The 18,233-nt window shown below is 50.5% G+C and overlaps 1 protein-coding gene across 3 annotated transcripts; it reads right to left on the reverse strand.

Moving 5' to 3' along the window:
• Window positions 1-4,327: 4,327 nt before the first annotated feature.
• On the reverse strand, window positions 4,328-12,445 carry Washc1 (WASH complex subunit 1). Of its 3 annotated transcripts, none has more exons than XM_021185706.2 (11): window positions 12,357-12,445; window positions 9,918-10,071; window positions 7,968-8,079; window positions 7,650-7,796; window positions 7,354-7,490; window positions 6,989-7,121; window positions 6,610-6,811; window positions 6,341-6,520; window positions 5,563-5,721; window positions 4,906-4,974; window positions 4,328-4,780 (listed from the first exon to the last, which is right to left on the reverse strand). In XM_021185706.2, exons 2-11 carry the CDS (start codon window positions 10,064-10,066, stop codon window positions 4,641-4,643), a joined length of 1,428 nt encoding a protein of 475 aa, XP_021041365.1. In that variant the 5' UTR covers window positions 10,067-10,071; window positions 12,357-12,445; the 3' UTR covers window positions 4,328-4,640. The 3 variants fall into 3 exon arrangements, with proteins under 3 accessions (XP_021041365.1, XP_021041366.1, XP_029327169.1); XM_021185707.2 differs by lacking the exon at window positions 12,357-12,445 and adding an exon at window positions 12,275-12,348; XM_029471309.2 differs by lacking the exon at window positions 12,357-12,445 and adding an exon at window positions 12,048-12,198.
• Window positions 12,446-18,233: the final 5,788 nt, after the last annotated feature.

The following is an 18,233-nucleotide window of genomic DNA, read 5'->3' on the forward strand; positions in this document are numbered from 1 at the left end:
AACCCGCCACGTGGCCACGCCCCCGAGCCACTGCGCCTGCGCGCTGCCGCCCAGCCGCGGGCCTTGAGCTTCAGTATTGCCTGGATTCGAACTGTGTTTGAGCTTTGCTCTAACCTTCCATATTAGGTTTTTTGTATTACCGGCTATTGGGTGTTGTTGTTTCCCCAGAAATATCGCGCTTTTTAAAAAAAATTGTATTTATTTAATGAGTGCTCTGCTGCATATACATCCATGCCTGCCTGAAGAGGACATCAGATCTCCCTAAAGATGGTTGTGAGCCAGAATGTGGTTGCTGAGAATTGAACTCAGGACCTCTGGAAGCGCAGCCAGTGCTCTTAACCGATGAGCCATCTCACCAGCCCCCAAGATTCAAATGGATCTCTCAAAGAATGTTAAATGTAGAAAAGAGAAACTATCAAATATCAGATGTATACAAGCCCCTAAGAACTAAGAGGGTTTTTGATGTAGTCATTCATCATGCATGTATTTATGTTTCCTCCTTACTGTAGATATTGAATCTGTTTCACAATCATGACAAAGGTGTACTACTATGGTGAATTTTTTTTAGAAACTGTTCCTGTAGTGTAACGCAGAATTAAAAAAAAAAAAAAATTGACAGGCTCTGGAGAACAGTAAGTCCATTGAGATTTGGTTTTCTGTCACTAGTTACAAAAGTACACACAGCGCGGGAGGTGTAGCAATCGGTCACTATAAACATCTCTGTTTATTGCACTAGGGACACTGAACATGATCCATTTTCAGAGGCTGTGGCTAAAAATCCTAACCACACCCTCAGGCTTGGGGCCCTTCTCCCTCTTTTGCAGAGAGATGTAAGAATGATTAGTTCTTTGCCCTTTAGTGTCCATTTTATAGGGAGCCTAGCAGTTGCGGGATTTAGTCCCCAGTGGGATCTGTGAGCCTTTGATTATTCTGTTGGTTCTGTTGCCATTTATACATATACATAACCCCAATTCTGGGCTCTGGGACTAAGTTACTGTTTCCCTAAAGTTTGATTGTATCAAGTTTCAACCACAGAATATGCAGGACACACTCTCTCTCTCTCTTTCTTCTTCTTCTTCTTCTTCTTCTTCTTCTTCTTCTTCTTCTTCTTCTTCTTCTTCTTCTTCTTCTTCTTCTTTCTTCCCATGACAGGGTTTCTCTGTGTAGCCCTGGCTGTCCTGGAACTCCCTCAGTAGACCAGGCTGGCCCCAAATGCAGAGATCCACCTGCCTCTGCCTCCTGAGTGCTGGGATTAAAGGCCTGCGACGCCTGGTGAAAACCCAGGATCATAAGCAGTCCTAAGACTCAATGTTCTTAGGGCCTCTTTTTGGAAAGCATTGTCTTGTCCCTGTAGATATTCTAAAAACCAAAAACAGGACTAGAGAGACAGCTCAGCAGTTATGAGCACTGACTGTTCTTCCAGAGGTCCTGAGTTCATTTCCCAGCAACCACATGGTGGCTCACAACCATCTATAATGGGATCTGATGCCCTCTTCTGACAGCAACCTTGTGTTCACAGACATAAATAATTCTTTAAGAACAAAAAACAGAAAAACAAAAACAAAAAAATAAAAACCAACCCCTCCCTGGTGGTCTAATGAGTAGGTTAGGTGGCTTTCATGATGCAGCCATGTTTTTAGTCCACTCTGGAAGCCTCCTCTTCCTTCCTCTTTGTGTTTTCTTCCCCATTTCTCAATCTTGCCATCTCTCTGGACTTCAGTAGTATCAGAAAACAAACCAGGTGGGTCAGGTGCTGATGACCCGAGAAGGCCTGGCTTGCCCAGTTTGGATTAGCAGTTCCCCTCCAGTGCTGAAGCATGGCTAGAAGCCATCTGAAGGGGCCCTGCTCTTCTCTATGTTCTGCAGAAGGATCACCAGAGGGATTAACTACTGATGACTCGGCCTGGTAGACAGTGCTCTCTTCCCTGCTGGGGCTGAGGCCCCCATGGAACAGAGAAGTGGGCAGCCAAGACATGCTCAGGATTCGGTTCTTCGGCCTGGACTGGGTCTCAGCTGAAAGACCCCCTTTTCTGGTGGCAGGTGCAGGAAGGGCAGGGAAGAAGCCAGAGGGGCTGTAAGAGTGGTAGGCAACAGCTGATGGCACCGTGAAGGCCTGACCACCTTATACCATTGGATCCTGTGTCCCACAAGTATGTGGTGACACTGGACTCAAGAGAAAGATAATTTACTACATCACACCCTTTCAAACACCTCTAGCGTTTCAGAGAACAGGGGAGGGCTGAGGAGGAAAGCCAAACTTAGAAGAATGGGAGTCGAGTGACACTTGTACCTTCCCTTTGACTATCAGGCTGTCCCGCTTCAGGGACTTTACTTTCCCTTGGGATCTCATACTAGGAGGAAGATGGAGGCTCCCATGCTAGGCAGAGGGGAGTCTGTCTCCATACAGCTCTGACTTGCTGTGATGCACAGGGCCACATTTTGACCTCGTACCGTTTACTTAAACCTGAACCTCATCTTAGGACTCCAGAGACAGACTTGGCAGCTGTGGAGGGTATGACTGGGTCTCCCTGGTCTCTTCCCAGTGGAGTCACGTTGGATACATCTCGCTTTTATACTTTTCCCTACGGTTTAAGTGACCTGTTCAGGGCTGAGCCCAGCCTGTTAACCATTGTGGTAACAAGCTGTGTCACCCTCTAGGCTGGGATGGCAAGGCCCTGCACTGACTGTACACTGTCCCCAGCCTCACAAGAGAATTTGGGCAGTATCTCCATCTACTTGATCTTCTCTATGACTTCATTGCTGGCCCAGGCCCATGTAACCTGGCCTTGTTGCAAAGCAGAGACACCAGCTATCTCCTGTGAACTCCAGGTTGCCCTCCCCCCAGCCCCCAGCCCTGGCCCAGGTGAAGAAGCTGAGTATCAAGGTTGTCAGCCAGAGGTAAGCCTGCTGCTGGGAGCTGATAACCCGCTCAAGGAATAGGGATGTTACCTGCCATATTTCCCATGTGAGGGCAGAGGAAGGGGAGTTACCTGGTGGTTACCGACTGTGCATGTACAGTTACATGTACAAGGTACATGTAACTCAGAGCCTCACCCTGAGTCATGACCCTGGTAGGGCTATCAGATACCAGAGAGGCTGCTGCTGGCATGTGTCTACCCTCCTGCCCTGGCATACCTGTCGTCTTAGTCAGGGTTTCTATTCCTGCACAAACATCATGACCAAGAAGCAGTTGGGGAGGAAAGGGTTTATTCAGCTTACACTTTCCACATTGCTGTTGATCACCAAAGGATGCAGGACTGGAACTCAAGCAGGTCAGGAAACAGGAGCTGATGCAGAGGCCATGGAGGAATGTTACTTACTGGCTTGCTTTCTCTGGCTTGCTCAGCTTGCTTTTTTATAGAACCCAGGACCACCAGCCCAGAGATGGCACCACCCACAAGGGGCCCTCCCCCTTGATCACTAATTGAGAAAATGCCTTACAGCTGGATCTCACAGAGACACTTCCCCAACTGAAGCTCGTTTCTCTGGGATAACCCCAGCCGTGTCAAGTAGACACACAAAATCAGCCAGTTCCCCTGCCATTCTGGTCTCCACACCCAGTGGAGGGAGAGCATCCTTGGTCTTGCCTTCTCTGAGTGTACAAGGTTCAGTCTGCCTTTTCCTCCCAACAAAGCCTTGGTAAACGCTCCTGAATGTGCAGTTTCACCCAGAGAGAAGGTCTTCTGACACCCTGTGGCACCCCCGAGTGGTCCCCAAGTGGCCCATATACCAAAGAGACACCAGGAGCAAATCTCGATTATCTTGAAGAAACAGCAACTACCCTGGACAGGTCAGCCTGAGATCTGCCTGCCCGGCTCAACAAGGCCTGGATCGATGTCCTGCTGGACTTCAGGCTGGAGACCAGGCTTGGCTGAGGACAGAGCCTGGAGCATCACAGGAGGCATCTGCGGAGTCAGGAGTCTCTGCCTTCTGGAGGCAAGCCTACCTTGCCTTCGCCCTTTCTGAGTGACAGGCGTTGTCCTTGAACTTTAGTCTCTCATCTAAACCACAGAAACCCACATTTTCAGGGCTGTGTTCACAGGGACCTCACACCAGTTGCAGTTCCTAGCTGCAGTTCTGTCCCTCCTGAGTCCTTCACAGGTCCCCCTCCCCGGTTTGCCTCCAAGCCCTCCCTGTGGCTTGCAGTCCCTCCTGTCCTCAGCCACCTCAGCAAATAGCAAGGCATTTTTCCAGTGGAAAGCTATCCCTCCCTCTGTCCCCTGCTGACCTCATCCCCATTTGCCTTGATGCCAGAGAAAGATGTTCGTTCCCCCAGTCATCCTGCACCATGCCTCAGCACACCTGGGAAAAAGGACAGCTCCCACTCTCAGAAGCCGCAGCCCGCATGGCTACTCTTCATTTATTAAAGGCCACTGTTGGCTTGGGTTCAGGTCTACAGTTACTTTCTTTATTCCACCGTGTTGCTGTTTTCTCTCAGGATCCTTTGAAGGAAGAAGCTCTTCAGCAAAGCCAGCAGATGGCTCATACAGTCCCGACTCCATGAAGAGGAATTAGGCACAGGCCTGGGACACCTGCCCAGCCCCCTGCACCTCCTTGGGCAACAGGCCCTGAAAGGCCCCAACTGGCCGAGGAGCCCCTGCCAGCTGCTCCTGCCGTGTGGGAGAATGGCCAAAACACTCTTAGGACTCCCAGTCCTCCTCATCCTCGTCTCCTGCCGGCTGCTGTGGGGGTGGCAGCGGTGGGATGGAGTCTGACATTCGAGAGAAGGCTCCGCCAGGCCCCTCACTGGTTCCAGTGCTAGGTCCCTTTCCAGAGATACCTGGGAGGGATAGGCAATGAGACAGACAGACAGGCAGACAGGCAGGCAGGCAGGCAGACAGACAGACAGACAGTGAGGCACTACTTCACCAGCCCCTGAAGATAGATAATGGGTCAGGTGCCTACCTTTGCGCCTCATGACTAGCTTGTTGAAGAGATCTGACATCAAGTCCCCACCTTGGCTCGTGGCTCTCACTGAAGTTGGAAAGTGGCAGGTGAGGGGAGTATGAGATCAGGGATTGTCATATACTACGGGCTCACTCACCCCCGGCAGCACACCCACACCTGCTCTCCAGCCATGTGCTGGTCATAAGCTCTTAGAGCTTTGCTATGCTGGTGGGCCCAGTTCTCAGCCTCACTGTACAGAGGAGGACACAAGCTCAGAGAGGCCAGGCTGTTGGTATTTGGTCACAAAGCAAGTTAGAAGAAGACCCAGGATGTAAACCCAGGACCTGTGAGTGCTGGGGTACTACGACTTTACACACAGATTAACCAGGATGCCTGCAAGGATTATTGGCAGACATAAAGCCTTGTCCTCAGGCCGGGGACAGCCTCCAGGTCTTGTCGCAGAGGACCTCAAGTTCTTGCACACTTCTCTGGACAATACTTGTCAAAGGTTCTACTTTCTCATGGTTTTACCTGGGAGAACTCAAGACAGGAAAGCTTCCCTGGGGACCCATAGCACCACCCAGAGGGGCAAGGATAGCTATCAGGGTAGCCACAGGGACTTTTGGTGGGTTGACAAGGAGCCTGGCTACTGCAACATCCTCGGTCCCCCCTCACCTTGCTCCTGCTCCTTCTGTTTCTTCTTCTCCAGCTTGCGCTCCTTCACGCTGCGCAGCTTGGCCTTGCCAATGCCCCCAGCTTGGCGGATGGACTCGAGCAGAGTGGCCCGGCCACTGGAGGGGTCAACCACCTCCTTAGGGGCTCCCTGAACAGAGGCTGTAAGGAGAAAGGTGAAGGGATGCTCAGCATCGTAGGATTGGGAAAGGCTGCCCAGCCTCAGGCTGGAGGTTATCTCGGGACCCTGGCAAACAGAGGGGAAGCCCGGCTGCTGTAGCTGCAGCCCCAAGGACTACTCAAAATGGTCTTGGATTCTGCAGACAATGAGCTAAGGGGTCTTTGCCCAGGTATCTCTCCCCCCTCTCCAGCCCTGTTGTGATGTCACCCTGCAGTGACAGACCCTGTGAGTCTGATATTCTGAGTGTTCTGACTCGGTACCACAAGCCAACAAGGATTTTCTACTCCTTTAAGTGGCTGGAGACAGGCTGAGAGATACGATGTGAAAGTTGAAATTTGGTTTGTTATAGACCCCTTTCCCACTGGCTTAACTAAAAACAGGGCACAAGGCCTTTCCAAAGCTTTCTGAAAGTCAGACGCCCGCAACTCTGTTCAGCATACAAACCACTGTATCAACCCCATAAGACACCCAGACTGAGAACTCTGTCGATCCCAGACCCAGGAACATGAGACCTACAGAGAACTCTTGGGAGGCCACGGCAAGAGAAAGCTGGGGGTTCTAATGAGAGCCAGTCATGGGCACCCCATCTGCACTGCCTACCTGTGTGGGCCACGCTGCTGCTAGAGTCCTCTTCCCTGGCAACCTGGCCAGCCGCAGTTGCCATGTCAGGGAACATCGGTGGCTGTGGGGTGCTGACCAATGCTGTGGGAGCTGGGGGAGGTGGCGGCGGTGGGGGAGGAGGCGGGGGCGGCGCTGCCAACAGCACTTCATCCTCTAGCTCTATGAGGAAAATGAGAATGCAGGGTGGGTTGAGGAAGAGCTCAGCAGGGGCTGCCTGGCCCAGTTCCATCCTCTGGAACCCGGCTTACCTGGCTGGAGAGGCTCTGCCACCTCTGTGTGGAAGGCAGGCAACTCTGGAATAGCACCAGGAGCAGACGGGGCAATGCCAGGGCCCAAATCCGCACTGTACATCAGGTCGTCTGCCACGCCGGGTAAATCAGGTAGGTAGGACGGCACGTCGATCTCGGGAACCTGGCCCAGGTCTGGCACGTAGAAATAGTTTTCTGGAGCCTGCAGGGACAGGTGGGACAGGAAATGGGATGGCTCTGCTGGAGCACGGGGCCCACACTGAGACCGTGGGGGCAGGCAGCACACATGGACCCACAAAGCTGGGGAGACAGAAGCTTAGCGGAGCCCTCCGTGGAACAGGACCACCAGCCTGCCCGCCCCAGGCACCCCCCCACCCACCTGCCGCTCCAGCTGTTCTCTCTTGCTGATAGACAGGGGGGCATCGAACAACTTCTCCTCCTCTGTGCCCAGCATCGTGTGCGTTTTTGTCACTGCGCCCGCCAGAGGGTCCAGGAAAACATACTTCTTATACCTGTGGAGTGGGCTAGGGTCGGGAGGCCATCCCCTGTCCCGGGGCCTGGGAGGCTCCTGACCACCCCTCCTGCTGCGCTGGGGAAACATTTCATCCTTTGGATATCCACTCACAGAAGCCCAAGCAAGTCCTGAGGACTGCGCCAGGCTCAGGTCCCCAAAGCTACCTTAGCAGGGTTCCCCTTCCTCCCTCCGTCCCTCCCCTCTTCCCGCTAGCTATCTCCTGGCCGTACAGATTCTCTGTGGTGTTGAAGAGCAGCAGGGAGCTGATGGAGCTGATGTTGCTGGGAAGACCCCCAAGTCCCTCCTCAGCTTCATCCTCAGGCTCTGACTTGGTGTTCACACACACGGGAAAGTATTTCAGCTTCTCCTGGGGCAGGATCAGAGTGGCTGAGTGTCATTACTATGTTTACTGACCCAGCACCATCCTGACCATAATCCTTATAGAGAACGAAATCTGCGGTCAGCCTTCATTCCCTGCCTCCCAGCACCCATGGCATCCAGAGGAACATGCTGGTAGCTTTCAGACCTGCAGAGCCCGCTCATCCAGTGGGCGGTGCTTGCTCTGGATCCTGTAACGGGGTCTTCTCTGCAGACCAGGGTCCAAGGCGCCAGTAAAGATGGAGCCATATTCCTGCAGGTGCTCTGGTGCTGGGTACTTGGCACTAGAAAAGACCTGTGGGTACAGGAACTCTGGGGCCCAAAATATTCAAGACACCTTAGAGATCATATAGACGGGCACTAAAAATGGGGTGGCCGTGAACGGGAGGAAAGCGAGGTGTGGCTGAACTGCAGGAGTATAGGAAGATCAATGCACCAGCCACAGAGCACAGAAGTCATGGCCTACCTTGATGGCCTTCTTACTGCCCTTGATCTTCTCTATCTTAGCCTGGGCCAAGGAGACCCTCTCCCTAATGGCCTGCAGCTGGCGCCGACTCAGCTCTACTCGTTGGGAGATCCTACCAAAGGAGAAATGTAGAGATTGAGGTTGGCTTCAGGTCCTGTGGCCCCTGTGCACCTGTGCCAACATCACGCCTGAGCTTTGCCAAGCCCTGCCGCAAGTGCTCAATGCAATATAGACTGCCTATCTGGCTGGTCTTAATGCTGTTGTTCACGTGACCTCTGTCTGCCCACTTCTGACAGGTTATTTTATCATAGCAATGGGAAAAGTAGGCACCATGAAGGACAAGAGGTCAGAGGTCCTCTGAGTATGACATTTCTACCAAGGCTCTTCAGGGGAATAAAGAGATGGCCAGGAGAGTTTCTAGGTCCCCTGTACTGCATCTCTGAACAGGACCCACATTCCCCATGAAGCCAGGTAGACCCAACCTCTGCAGGGCTTCACTGACCAGGCATCTACCATGAGACAGATGGACCACTTCCCCGTCAACCTTCAGCCCATTTGTTCTCAGCTCCCCCCACGGAGATAACTGGTGCCTCCCTGCACTATAGCAACCCCCTAGAGCGTGCTGATGCTAATGAATGTCCTTCACTCTCTGACAGTTCTGTAACCTGCTATTAACTCAGACAAGACTTATTAAGGCTGGCCAGGCGTGGTGGCACACGCCTTTAATCCCAGCACTCGGGAGGCAGAGGCAGGCGGATTTCTGAGTTCGAGGCCAGCCTGGTCTACAAAGTGAATTCCAGGACAGCCAGGGCTACACAGAGAAACACTGTCTCAAAAAACCAAAGAAAAAAAAAAAGACTTATTAAGGCTGAGTCCTCTTGGAACCCTGTCTTCGCCAGGTACCACTCAGGGAGAAGGAGAAGCAGGGAGGAAGTAGAGACAAGGGAGAGGGTAAGGAAGTAACCAAGAGAGAGGGAACGAAGCAAGAGAAAAGGAAGGAAGAGGCAGGAAGAAGGGTGGAAGAGAGCAGGAGGAGGAACCGGCCAGGGCTGTGCTGGTCAGAATATCCACATAGTCACGGACCCTGCCTAACTCCCCATGTCAATTCCGACTCCACAGCTCTGGGGGACAGGTCACATTCTTCTGCAGGTATCTGAGGGCATGGGTTCCCTGCATGGAGAAAGGGCAAAGGGAAAAGTCGTCCCCCTCCCCCCGCCCCCCCACAACCCCCTCCCCCTGTTTGGCCAGTATCATAAAGCACAGCACATACAATTGTGCACGACACACTTAGTAGTGATAACAAATGAGATTTTCTGGCTTGTCTTTACTGGAGTGTAACGGCTACCATTATCTTACAGCATATTCCCCCTGCTTTATAGAAGTCTGCTTCTATAGAAGTTCCATCCATCTCACTTTCACTGTGTGTGTCTTGGGAACATCAGAAGACACCTGCCGTGGAGGACCAGACCATCTGCATCTGTGGAGCACGCTATCTTTTCCCCACAGGGACAAAGCCATCTAGTGATTCACTCCACAGCACACAGCTGGAGTTAAGGAAGGCACAACAGTTCTTAGGCCTCTCGGCCCAGTCAGAGTTATGCTCTAGCTGAAGAGCAACACCACCACTCTCAGATCTACAGCTAGACCTAAGCACAGAGCCCCGTGCACCTAGCACTGAGTCGGTGAAGGACGAGATCTGGTGGGAAAGAGTCTGGAAATGCCACTGCCACCCACAGGCCCACGGGAATCCTAAGGGGCTCCATTTCACAGTGAGGAGGTGGTGAACTCTCAGGCATGCTTCCAAGCTGGTCTTTTCCCTTATACCCTTCCCACACTGGGAATTAGTTGGGTCATTAAAGAAGTCATTTGCAGAAGGTACACAGGGCTGCAGAGAATCCCACTTAGAAAAGGGGTGGCCCTCTCTCAGGTCAGCTTCGTAGCAGGTCCCACCTGCTGAAGATGTCTCCAGAGATGTTCTGTAAGTACTGCAGGGCATCTGCCACTTGCTGGATTGCCTCCTCTCGTCGCAGGTCGGGCTGGATGAGGGGCACCGCATAAAGCTGGCCCGCCAAGGAGCACTGGGTCTTCACTGGTGTCATGATGCCTGTGAGAAGGAACCAAGACATCAAGAACACAGCCCCACACTCACCCCTCTGCCTATCAGCCATACTCAGCCGGGTCACACGCCTATGATCCTAGCACTTGAAGAGACAGAAGCAAGCTTGTTGTTCAAAGCCATCTTCTGATACAGACAGTTCAAGACCAGCCCTCGCTAGATGAGACACTACCGACGTGATAGGTGGAGAGAACCCACTTCAAAAAGCTGTCCTCTGACCCTCATATAGTTGACAAGACACACATGTATCTGCACAACATATACATGTTGTACACACAAACACACACACACACGATAATTAAATAAAAATTTTTGTAGAAAAGTCTCCATTACTCTTTTTAGGCAAGACATATTCTAGAATGAGCTCTGGCGTAAGAATCAAAATTAGGGGACTGGAGAGATGGCTCATCAGTTAAGAGCACTGACTGCTCTTCCAGAGGTCCTGAGTTCAATTCCTAGCCACGACATGGTGGCTCACAGCCATCTATCATGGGATCTGATACCCTCTTCTGGTGTGTCTGAAGGCAGCTACAGTGTACTCATATAAATAAAATAAATAAATCTTTTGGAAAAAAAAAAGAATCAAAATTAATGGTGACATTGTTTTATCATCCGTTCTACCATGTAGCTATCTTTATTCAACTTATTTTCCAGTGTAAAATATGCTATATCGCCACTGCTAACACTAATTACTATTTGTAACTAACTATTCTTTTCGCTAGCTAATAACAGCTACATACCTACAGAGCAAGTCTGTCAGTCCACCTCATTTCAACTACCACCTTCCTTCTCTCGGTGTCTGTGAATTTATCAGTGCCCCCAATTTTAATTCAGGAAATTTGGCCAAACATTTTCAACAGTAAAATACTTACCTTGTGCATCATACTGGCTGTGAATCAATTATCGAATTCAAAATTGTTATCAATCAGTATGTTCGGTCATTTTCATACACAAAAATGCAAACCATTTTAAGATCTCTCTCTCTCTCTCTCTCTCTCTGTGTATGTGTGTGTGTGTGTGTGTCCTAACTGACAGACATCTTGCTTGATACCCTGCCCTGTGTTGACTCAGCGGGTCCTGATGTGAAGAGAAAAAGACAAGAGATTCTGCCCTGAGCCCCAGCTTCATACAGCATCGTTGCTCATGTTCACGATAAACTCTGGAACTAGGCATCGCTATTGCAAAGACGTTGATGGCTCTCACTGGAAAAGTCTGGAGTGTCACCGTGCAGGACACTCTGAGCACTAACCTTCTCCACTGGGACAACTTCACTTCCAAAGTGAAGTTCAAGATAGGCCTGTGGACTACTGACATCCTTTCATGGCGTGGGGCATGTTCTGCCCCTCCCCTCTGCACCTTCTGCCCTAAGTGCACATCACCTAGTAGCCTCAGTGTCCATACTAGTAAGGGGGACTCATCATCTATGCAGGGTGACTTTCTGGTGATTCTGCTGCTCTGGGACCCCCGCATTCTGCAAGTAAACCCAGTAAACTCAGGGGTTCCCCAAGGAACCCCTTCGATGGACTTGTACTTTGGGCTGTCATTTGGGGCCCTGTAAGGAGTGGGTAGATGCCTGTTTTCGGTCCTGCCCACAAGGGGAATTTTCCAAACGATCTAAAATGGATTGAAGGCCACTCTACTTGTGGAGGGAAATAATAAATAGCTCAGAAATAAAAGTAATTTACCGTATGTCGTGAGTTTTGTTCTGAGACAAAATAATTCCTCCCTCCAGCAAATGACTACAGTTCTATCTTGGCCTCCAATCGTTTCTGCTTATTTCTCACTTGTCATGCATGCCATGAATACATAAGCAATTCCTCTAGTATACATTCTTACACACACACACACACACACCTGTCAAGTATCTAGGTTGACAGAGACCGTGCTTGTTTTTTAGCATAAGTGAAAATGTTTCTAAGTGATCGGCGCTTAACCCAGATCACCAACCCCACCCCCACCACCACCTTATACGTGCGTGTCACCAGTGTAATTCGTAATTTCGAAAGTGCTCAGCACAATCCACCCGCACCGTGCAAGTTTCCTCCCACGCCCTGCTCCCCCAATCTTCAGGAGGCCACGGGGCCTCTTCCCTGCAGCCGGAGCTGCAGGGTGTGGGAGGAGCGGCAAGCCGGATCCCTACATCGCCTTCCCGGTCCGTACGGGTCCGTCCCGCCCGGGAGCCCTCACTCGCCTCCAACCGATGGGAGGCAGGGTCGCGGCCTCCTCCGGGTCCTGCGCTCGCAGCCCACCCCTCGCGCACCCCGCACACTCACCCCAAGGCGGCGTCCTCACGTGAGCGTCCCCACCCCTCGGTGACCCGCACTCCCCGGTCCTAGCGTCCACCACTGTAAACTCGGCTCTCCTACTTCCGGCTCTCCGGGCTGCTGGTGGGCGGGGCCTAGACCAGGAAGCCGCCCCATACTCTATGTGCTTAACCTTCCCTGTCTGGGAGATTCAGGTCTCTCCAGTTACTGGCTCCAAGAAGCCCTCACACTACATATGCCCTATATAGGACATCAAGTGGAAGTTTTCCAAACGCCCCCTCTGTTCCAGCCATGCATACTTCAGTGGCTTAATTAATCTTTTAGAAGATCCTACCTGTCCTGTGTTTACCTCTAAAGGTAAAGTCCCTTAGTCTCCAACTTTAAAAAAAAAAAAAAAAAAAAAATCAACGTAGAAGCGGTCAGATACGGTATGATTTGACCTGGAGTACATAAGTTCTGCATAGAAACAAACTGGAATATTGCTTACTAGGAATGAGAAAGCAGTGCTGTACATGGACAGTCTGTGTGTGTGTGTGTGTGTGTGTGTTGAGAGTGTTGGGGGCAGATGAGTCTCCCCTATTACCGCACCCCTTATTCTAGTTTTCAGACAGCCTTCTAACCGCCAGCAAGCCAAAGCCGTAGGGCCAAAGAAGCCACAGACAGCCCACAGCTGATGAGCTCAAAGTCGGTCAGCAGCCACAAAAGAATTGCTGACAGAAACCCACCCCACCCCACAGCCAAAAAACAGCTGAGAGCAGCACTAGACCTGCAAAGACTGCCATAGCAACCAGGAAATGATTTTTAAAGACGTATGTGTACAGGGCCTGGAAAAAGAGCTCAGAAGTTAAGAGTACTAACTACTTGCGCAGGGGATCCAAGTTAGGTTGCAACACCCACTTTGATCTACTCAGTCACCTGTAACCCCAGCTTCAGCAGGAGCCAGTGCTCCCTTCTGTCTTCTTTGGACACCCTTACACATACACACACACACACACACACACACACACACACACCACATACACGAAGACACAGTCCAGGATCCTACATATTGCCAGGTTATGCAGGGCCTCTGTCATGGCCATCTAATGTTGAAAGCAATGTGCTGTGGGTAAGTTGTAAGCTATGTGCTTGCGGGGGAGGGAGGGGCTCCCCCTTTGGCAGCTGGAGAGTCTTCTGGAAGGCAGAAAGCTCTTGCAAGCAGGGTTGGTAACAATGTGATAGGGAATAATCATGCAAAGTTGTCCTGTCCTCTCGTGGGGTCTGGGGCAGTCCTCCAGCATCAGTCTTTACCATCTGAGGTCAGAGAGATGATGAAGGACTGGGTGGGTGCACAGCCTTCAGTGCCCTCACCCGGAGCCAATGCTGTTGCTGTGCCCGGCACACCTTCATCCCACTGTGGGGATGGGTTGGTTTAGGATCTCAACGATCGACAAGCTAGCCTCCCTAATGGTGGTGACATTCTTCCCTAATGGTGGTGACATTCTCCATTGCTTTCCTCCGGCTCCATGTTCAAAAGGTTTAAAGTTTGGTTTTTTTTTTTTTTTTTTTTTTTGAAACAATCATACTATATAGCCCTGGCTGGCCTGGAACTGGCTAAGTAGACTAGGCTGGCCTCAAGCTCACAGAACTCCACTGGCCTCTCTTCCCCAAGTCCTGGGATTTTAAAAGTTTGTACCTCCACACTGAGCTATATTTAGGTTTTTAAATTAACATGTAGAGTTTATTTTATTGGCTTAAGTCTGGTAACACATGTGCACATGCACAGGCCGAGATGTTTTGGCATTTTTCTGGGAGATGTGTGTTCCTAGACTGTTTGTTTGTTCCCCAGCCAGAAAGTCATGGAGACTAGTTTATACGTGTGTCAAAACTAGGTACGGCTGTTGTTTCTTCGGGTACCATTACAGCAGTTTTGATGGTAACGTTGAAGGCATTCTGTCCTGGGTTAATCAATGGGAACACATCCCAGGGCTGTTCTTCCGGTCATTCCCAGGAACCAAACAGGCTTCTCTCAGCTCTCCTCTCTGATTGCAAGATGGTGTTCCTGCCAGTAGGCTATCCTGTGACAATCAGGCATGGACTTTTCTTTTCCAATCCAAACCCACTCTTTAGGAGGAGCCAAGTAAGCCTGCCATCTGCTGTTTTGATAAGGGGATGGGAAGTGTGTACACCCAGGCATGGAGACCAATCATCTGGGCATATGGGGCAACTCAAGTTAGGCACCTGAATCTCAGCAGTTCATTCCATCTGGCGAGTAAGCCATGCTAGCCCTGCCTTAGCTTTTAAATGAGTGAGTTTAACAGGTAGCAGAAAAACATTAGAGCAGCAGACAAGCAACTGGGGCCCATGATCGACAAAATGTATCTGACACAACTGGAAGCTAAGAAGATGCTGGACATGTGTTGTTCTCCATTCTGTTTTCAAGGTGTGATGGTCTGTATATGCTCGGCCCAGGGAGTGGCACTATTAGAGGGTGTGGCCCTGTTGGAGTAGGTGTGTTACTGTGGGCTTGGGCTTTAAGACTCTTATCCTCCAGCACTTGGGAGGCAGAGGCAGGCAGATTTCTGAGTTCGAGGCCAGCCTGGTCTATAAAGTGAGTTCCAGGACAGCCAGGGCTACACAGAGAAACACTGTCTCGAAAAACCAAACCAAAGCAAACCAAACCAAACAAACAAAAAGACTCTCATCCTAGCTGCCTGGAAGGGAATATTCTGCCAGCAGCCTTCAGATGAAGATGTAGAACTCTCAGCTCCTCCTGCACCATGACTGCCTGGATGCGGCCATGCTCCCACCTTGACAATACTGAACTGAGTCTCTGAGCCTGTAAGCCAGCCCCAATTAAATGTTGGTTTTTATAAGAGTTGCCTTGGTCATGGTGGCTGTTCACAGCAATAGAACCCTAACTAAGACACAAGGACACAGTATTTTTACGCTTGACTTGTTTTGGCTGTTCTGCCTCACCTTTCCCACAAGGTTGGAGGGACAATCCTGCATTCAGAGCTAGCTTCTCAGGAACTTCAAACAGCATGGTCAGCTTGCTTTTTATATCACAGTTAAGGAGATATGGCCGATTCAGATGATAGTTTGCAAAACTGAGTTTAGGAGCACCACTTTAAAGGAGCCTGTGGTGGTTTGAATATAAATGCCCCCCATTGACTCCACTTCACAGGGAGTAGCCCTACTGGGAGTTGTGGCCTTGATGAAGGGAGTGTGTCTCAGTCTCCTGTTGCTGCCTGCTCTACAGATGTTGGACTCTCTGCCCCCTTTTCAGCACCACATCTGCCTGCCCTGTCACCATGCTTCTCGTTGTAATGGTAATGAGCTAAACTTCTGAACCTGTAAGACATCCCTAGCTTAATGTTTTCCTTTATAAGAGTTGCCTTGGTGGAGGTGTCTCTTTTCAGGGTCAGCTCTACTTCTCCCCAAGGTGGCTTCAGTCTGACATCAGCCGCCGTTCTGTTGAACGTGTTCTCTGCCACCAGCCACCTGCTTCCTTCTCTGTTTGTCCCTGGTGTCTCCTCTGAAGATGGACCGGTTTTTTTTGGTCTTTATCTGCCTTTCACTTTCCTTGAAGACTCTGACCAGCATTTCTGTTCTTAAGGCTCTCCAGCATTCTAAAGCCAAGCCCTTAGCTTAAGCCTGCCTTCGAGAGTGGGGCCAACCAAGGCTTATGCAACAGCAACACCCAGCTTCAATGTACATTTTGAAGGAACGGCAGGACTGAGGCTACAGTAGCTCAGCTCCAGGGTTCCTCCAAGAAGCCCAATCCGTTCCCCCATTAGCACCGCCAGACACCAGCACTGGTAGAAAGAGTGAGGGCATAAGCTTAGAAACTATCAGACTTCATTTGCGTCTACACTGGGAGAGTCTAGCTAAATTACTTAATGCTTTGGCCCATTTTCCTCATTTACTATGATCCATTTGATAGGGATTAAATGAGCAGCCTGCAAAGAGGGTGCCCCAGGAGCGGGGTGGTGCACGGGCTCGCGGCTTTAGTCCCAGCTCTTGGGAGACAGAGGCAGATGGATGGATCTCTGAATTCGAGGCCAGCCTGGTCTTGTGGAGTAAGTTCCACGACAGCCAGGGCTACGCAGAGAAAGCCTGTCTTGAAAAGAATAAGACAAGCATTTTCCTTTCAGTTCCTCAGCTCCTTCTCTTCCCAGCTCCGTGTTTCCAAGGCCCCTACTAGAGCTTTTGGCATTGTAGTCATCCCTGAGCCTGGCACACAGACTCATCACAGGACACCATGGTTTCAGTGAGGATTCGGATCCTACAAGACTGAGAACTTTTTCTTTTCTGGTCCCAGGGATATAGGTTCCCCCAAGCAAAGTTCACAGGGAACTTAGCAAGTTGCCGACCTAAGTATCTTTTGCCACTTCCTACCTTGCTTAGGGCCAGCCAGATGTGACTTGCTTTCCTGTGTCCCCAGCAAAGCTGCAGTTGCTTGAATCTCCTCCAGCAGTCCAGAGGCTTCAGGGCTGGGAGTCCTATTTGTTAGGTTAGGTAGGCTCCCAATGCTAATTGCAAGGTGTTGGGGTGGAATTTCTCCAGCAGGATCTTTAGAGGACCTGGGATCAGTCCTAGGTGGGGAGTAGCATCATTCTAAGTAGACCTTTGCCTAACTTGGTACCATTAAAGATGCTAGTGGGGGCTGGAGGGACGACTCAGCAGTTAAGAGCACTGAATGGTCTTCCAGAGGTCCTGAGTTCAAATCCCAGCAACCACATGGTGGCTCACGACCATCTGTAATGGGATCTGATGCCCTCTTCTAGTGTCTCTGAAGACAGCTACAGTGTACTTATGCCAGGCAGCAGTGGCACATGCCTTTAATCCCAGCACTTGGGAGGCAGAGGCAGGTGGATTTCTGAGTTTGAGGCCAGCTTGGTCTACAGAGTGAGTTCCGGGACAGCCAGGGCTACATAGAGAAACCTTGTCTCTCAAAACCAAAAAAAAAAAAAAAAAAGATGCTAGTGAACACATTCATCTCCATCATCCTATCCAGCAGTTTGCATACAATGAATGATTAATAAATGTGTCTTGAGCCACTGAGATGGCTCAGAGGATAACGGCTCTTGGGAGACAGAGGCAGATGGATCTCTGATTTTAAGCCCAGCCTGGTCTGTGGAGTGAGTTCCATGACAGCCAGGGCTACACAGAGAAAGCCTGCGCAAACCTGGTAAAAACAAGTTCAATCTCTGGAATCTATATAGAGATGGAGGGAGAGTTGAGCATGATGGTTCATGTTTTTAATCCCAGAACTCAGGAGGCAGAGGGAGGTGGATCTTTATGAATTCAAGGCCAGCCTGGTCTACATATCAAGTTCCAAGATAGCCAGGGCTACAAAGAGAAACTCTGTCTCAGAAAGAGAGAGAGGGAGAGGGAGAGGAGGAGGGGGAGGGGGAGAGAGAGAAGACGGGAAGAGAGGACAGACTTCACAAAGTTGTCCTTGGACCTGCACACTCGACTATAGCTGTTGTGACATGTACACAGTCACAAACCTATAAAAACTGTCTTAACAGTTAACTGACTTAATAGATCTATAGCCCATCTGCTTTGGAGATGCAAATTTAGAAGGGTGTGGTATTTATTACCCTTTGGGGATAGCAAAAGACCTGGGGTTAAAATATGATACAAGATTAAAATCTCCCTGAAGTGCTGAGCTCTTCTTCTCCACCAGGAGGCGCTCCTTCCCCTTCTAGGGAGAGGCCTGAGCCAGGCCACTCTTCCTGGCTGCTTTGTGGTATGAGAGACAGCCCTCACATTACAATCCCAGACCTGCAAGGGTTTCTGCAGTTTGTAGCCCTTCGAAATTATTATGGTGTGAAAGCAACACAAACTCACCCAAATCTACCCCAGTACAGATGACAGCCCACAAAAGCTGCGAACCCG

This window comes from Mus caroli, unplaced genomic scaffold, assembly GCF_978045245.1.
Source record: "Mus caroli unplaced genomic scaffold, Mus_caroli_1 scaffold_18, whole genome shotgun sequence".
NCBI classification, from domain to species: domain Eukaryota; kingdom Metazoa; phylum Chordata; class Mammalia; order Rodentia; family Muridae; genus Mus; species Mus caroli.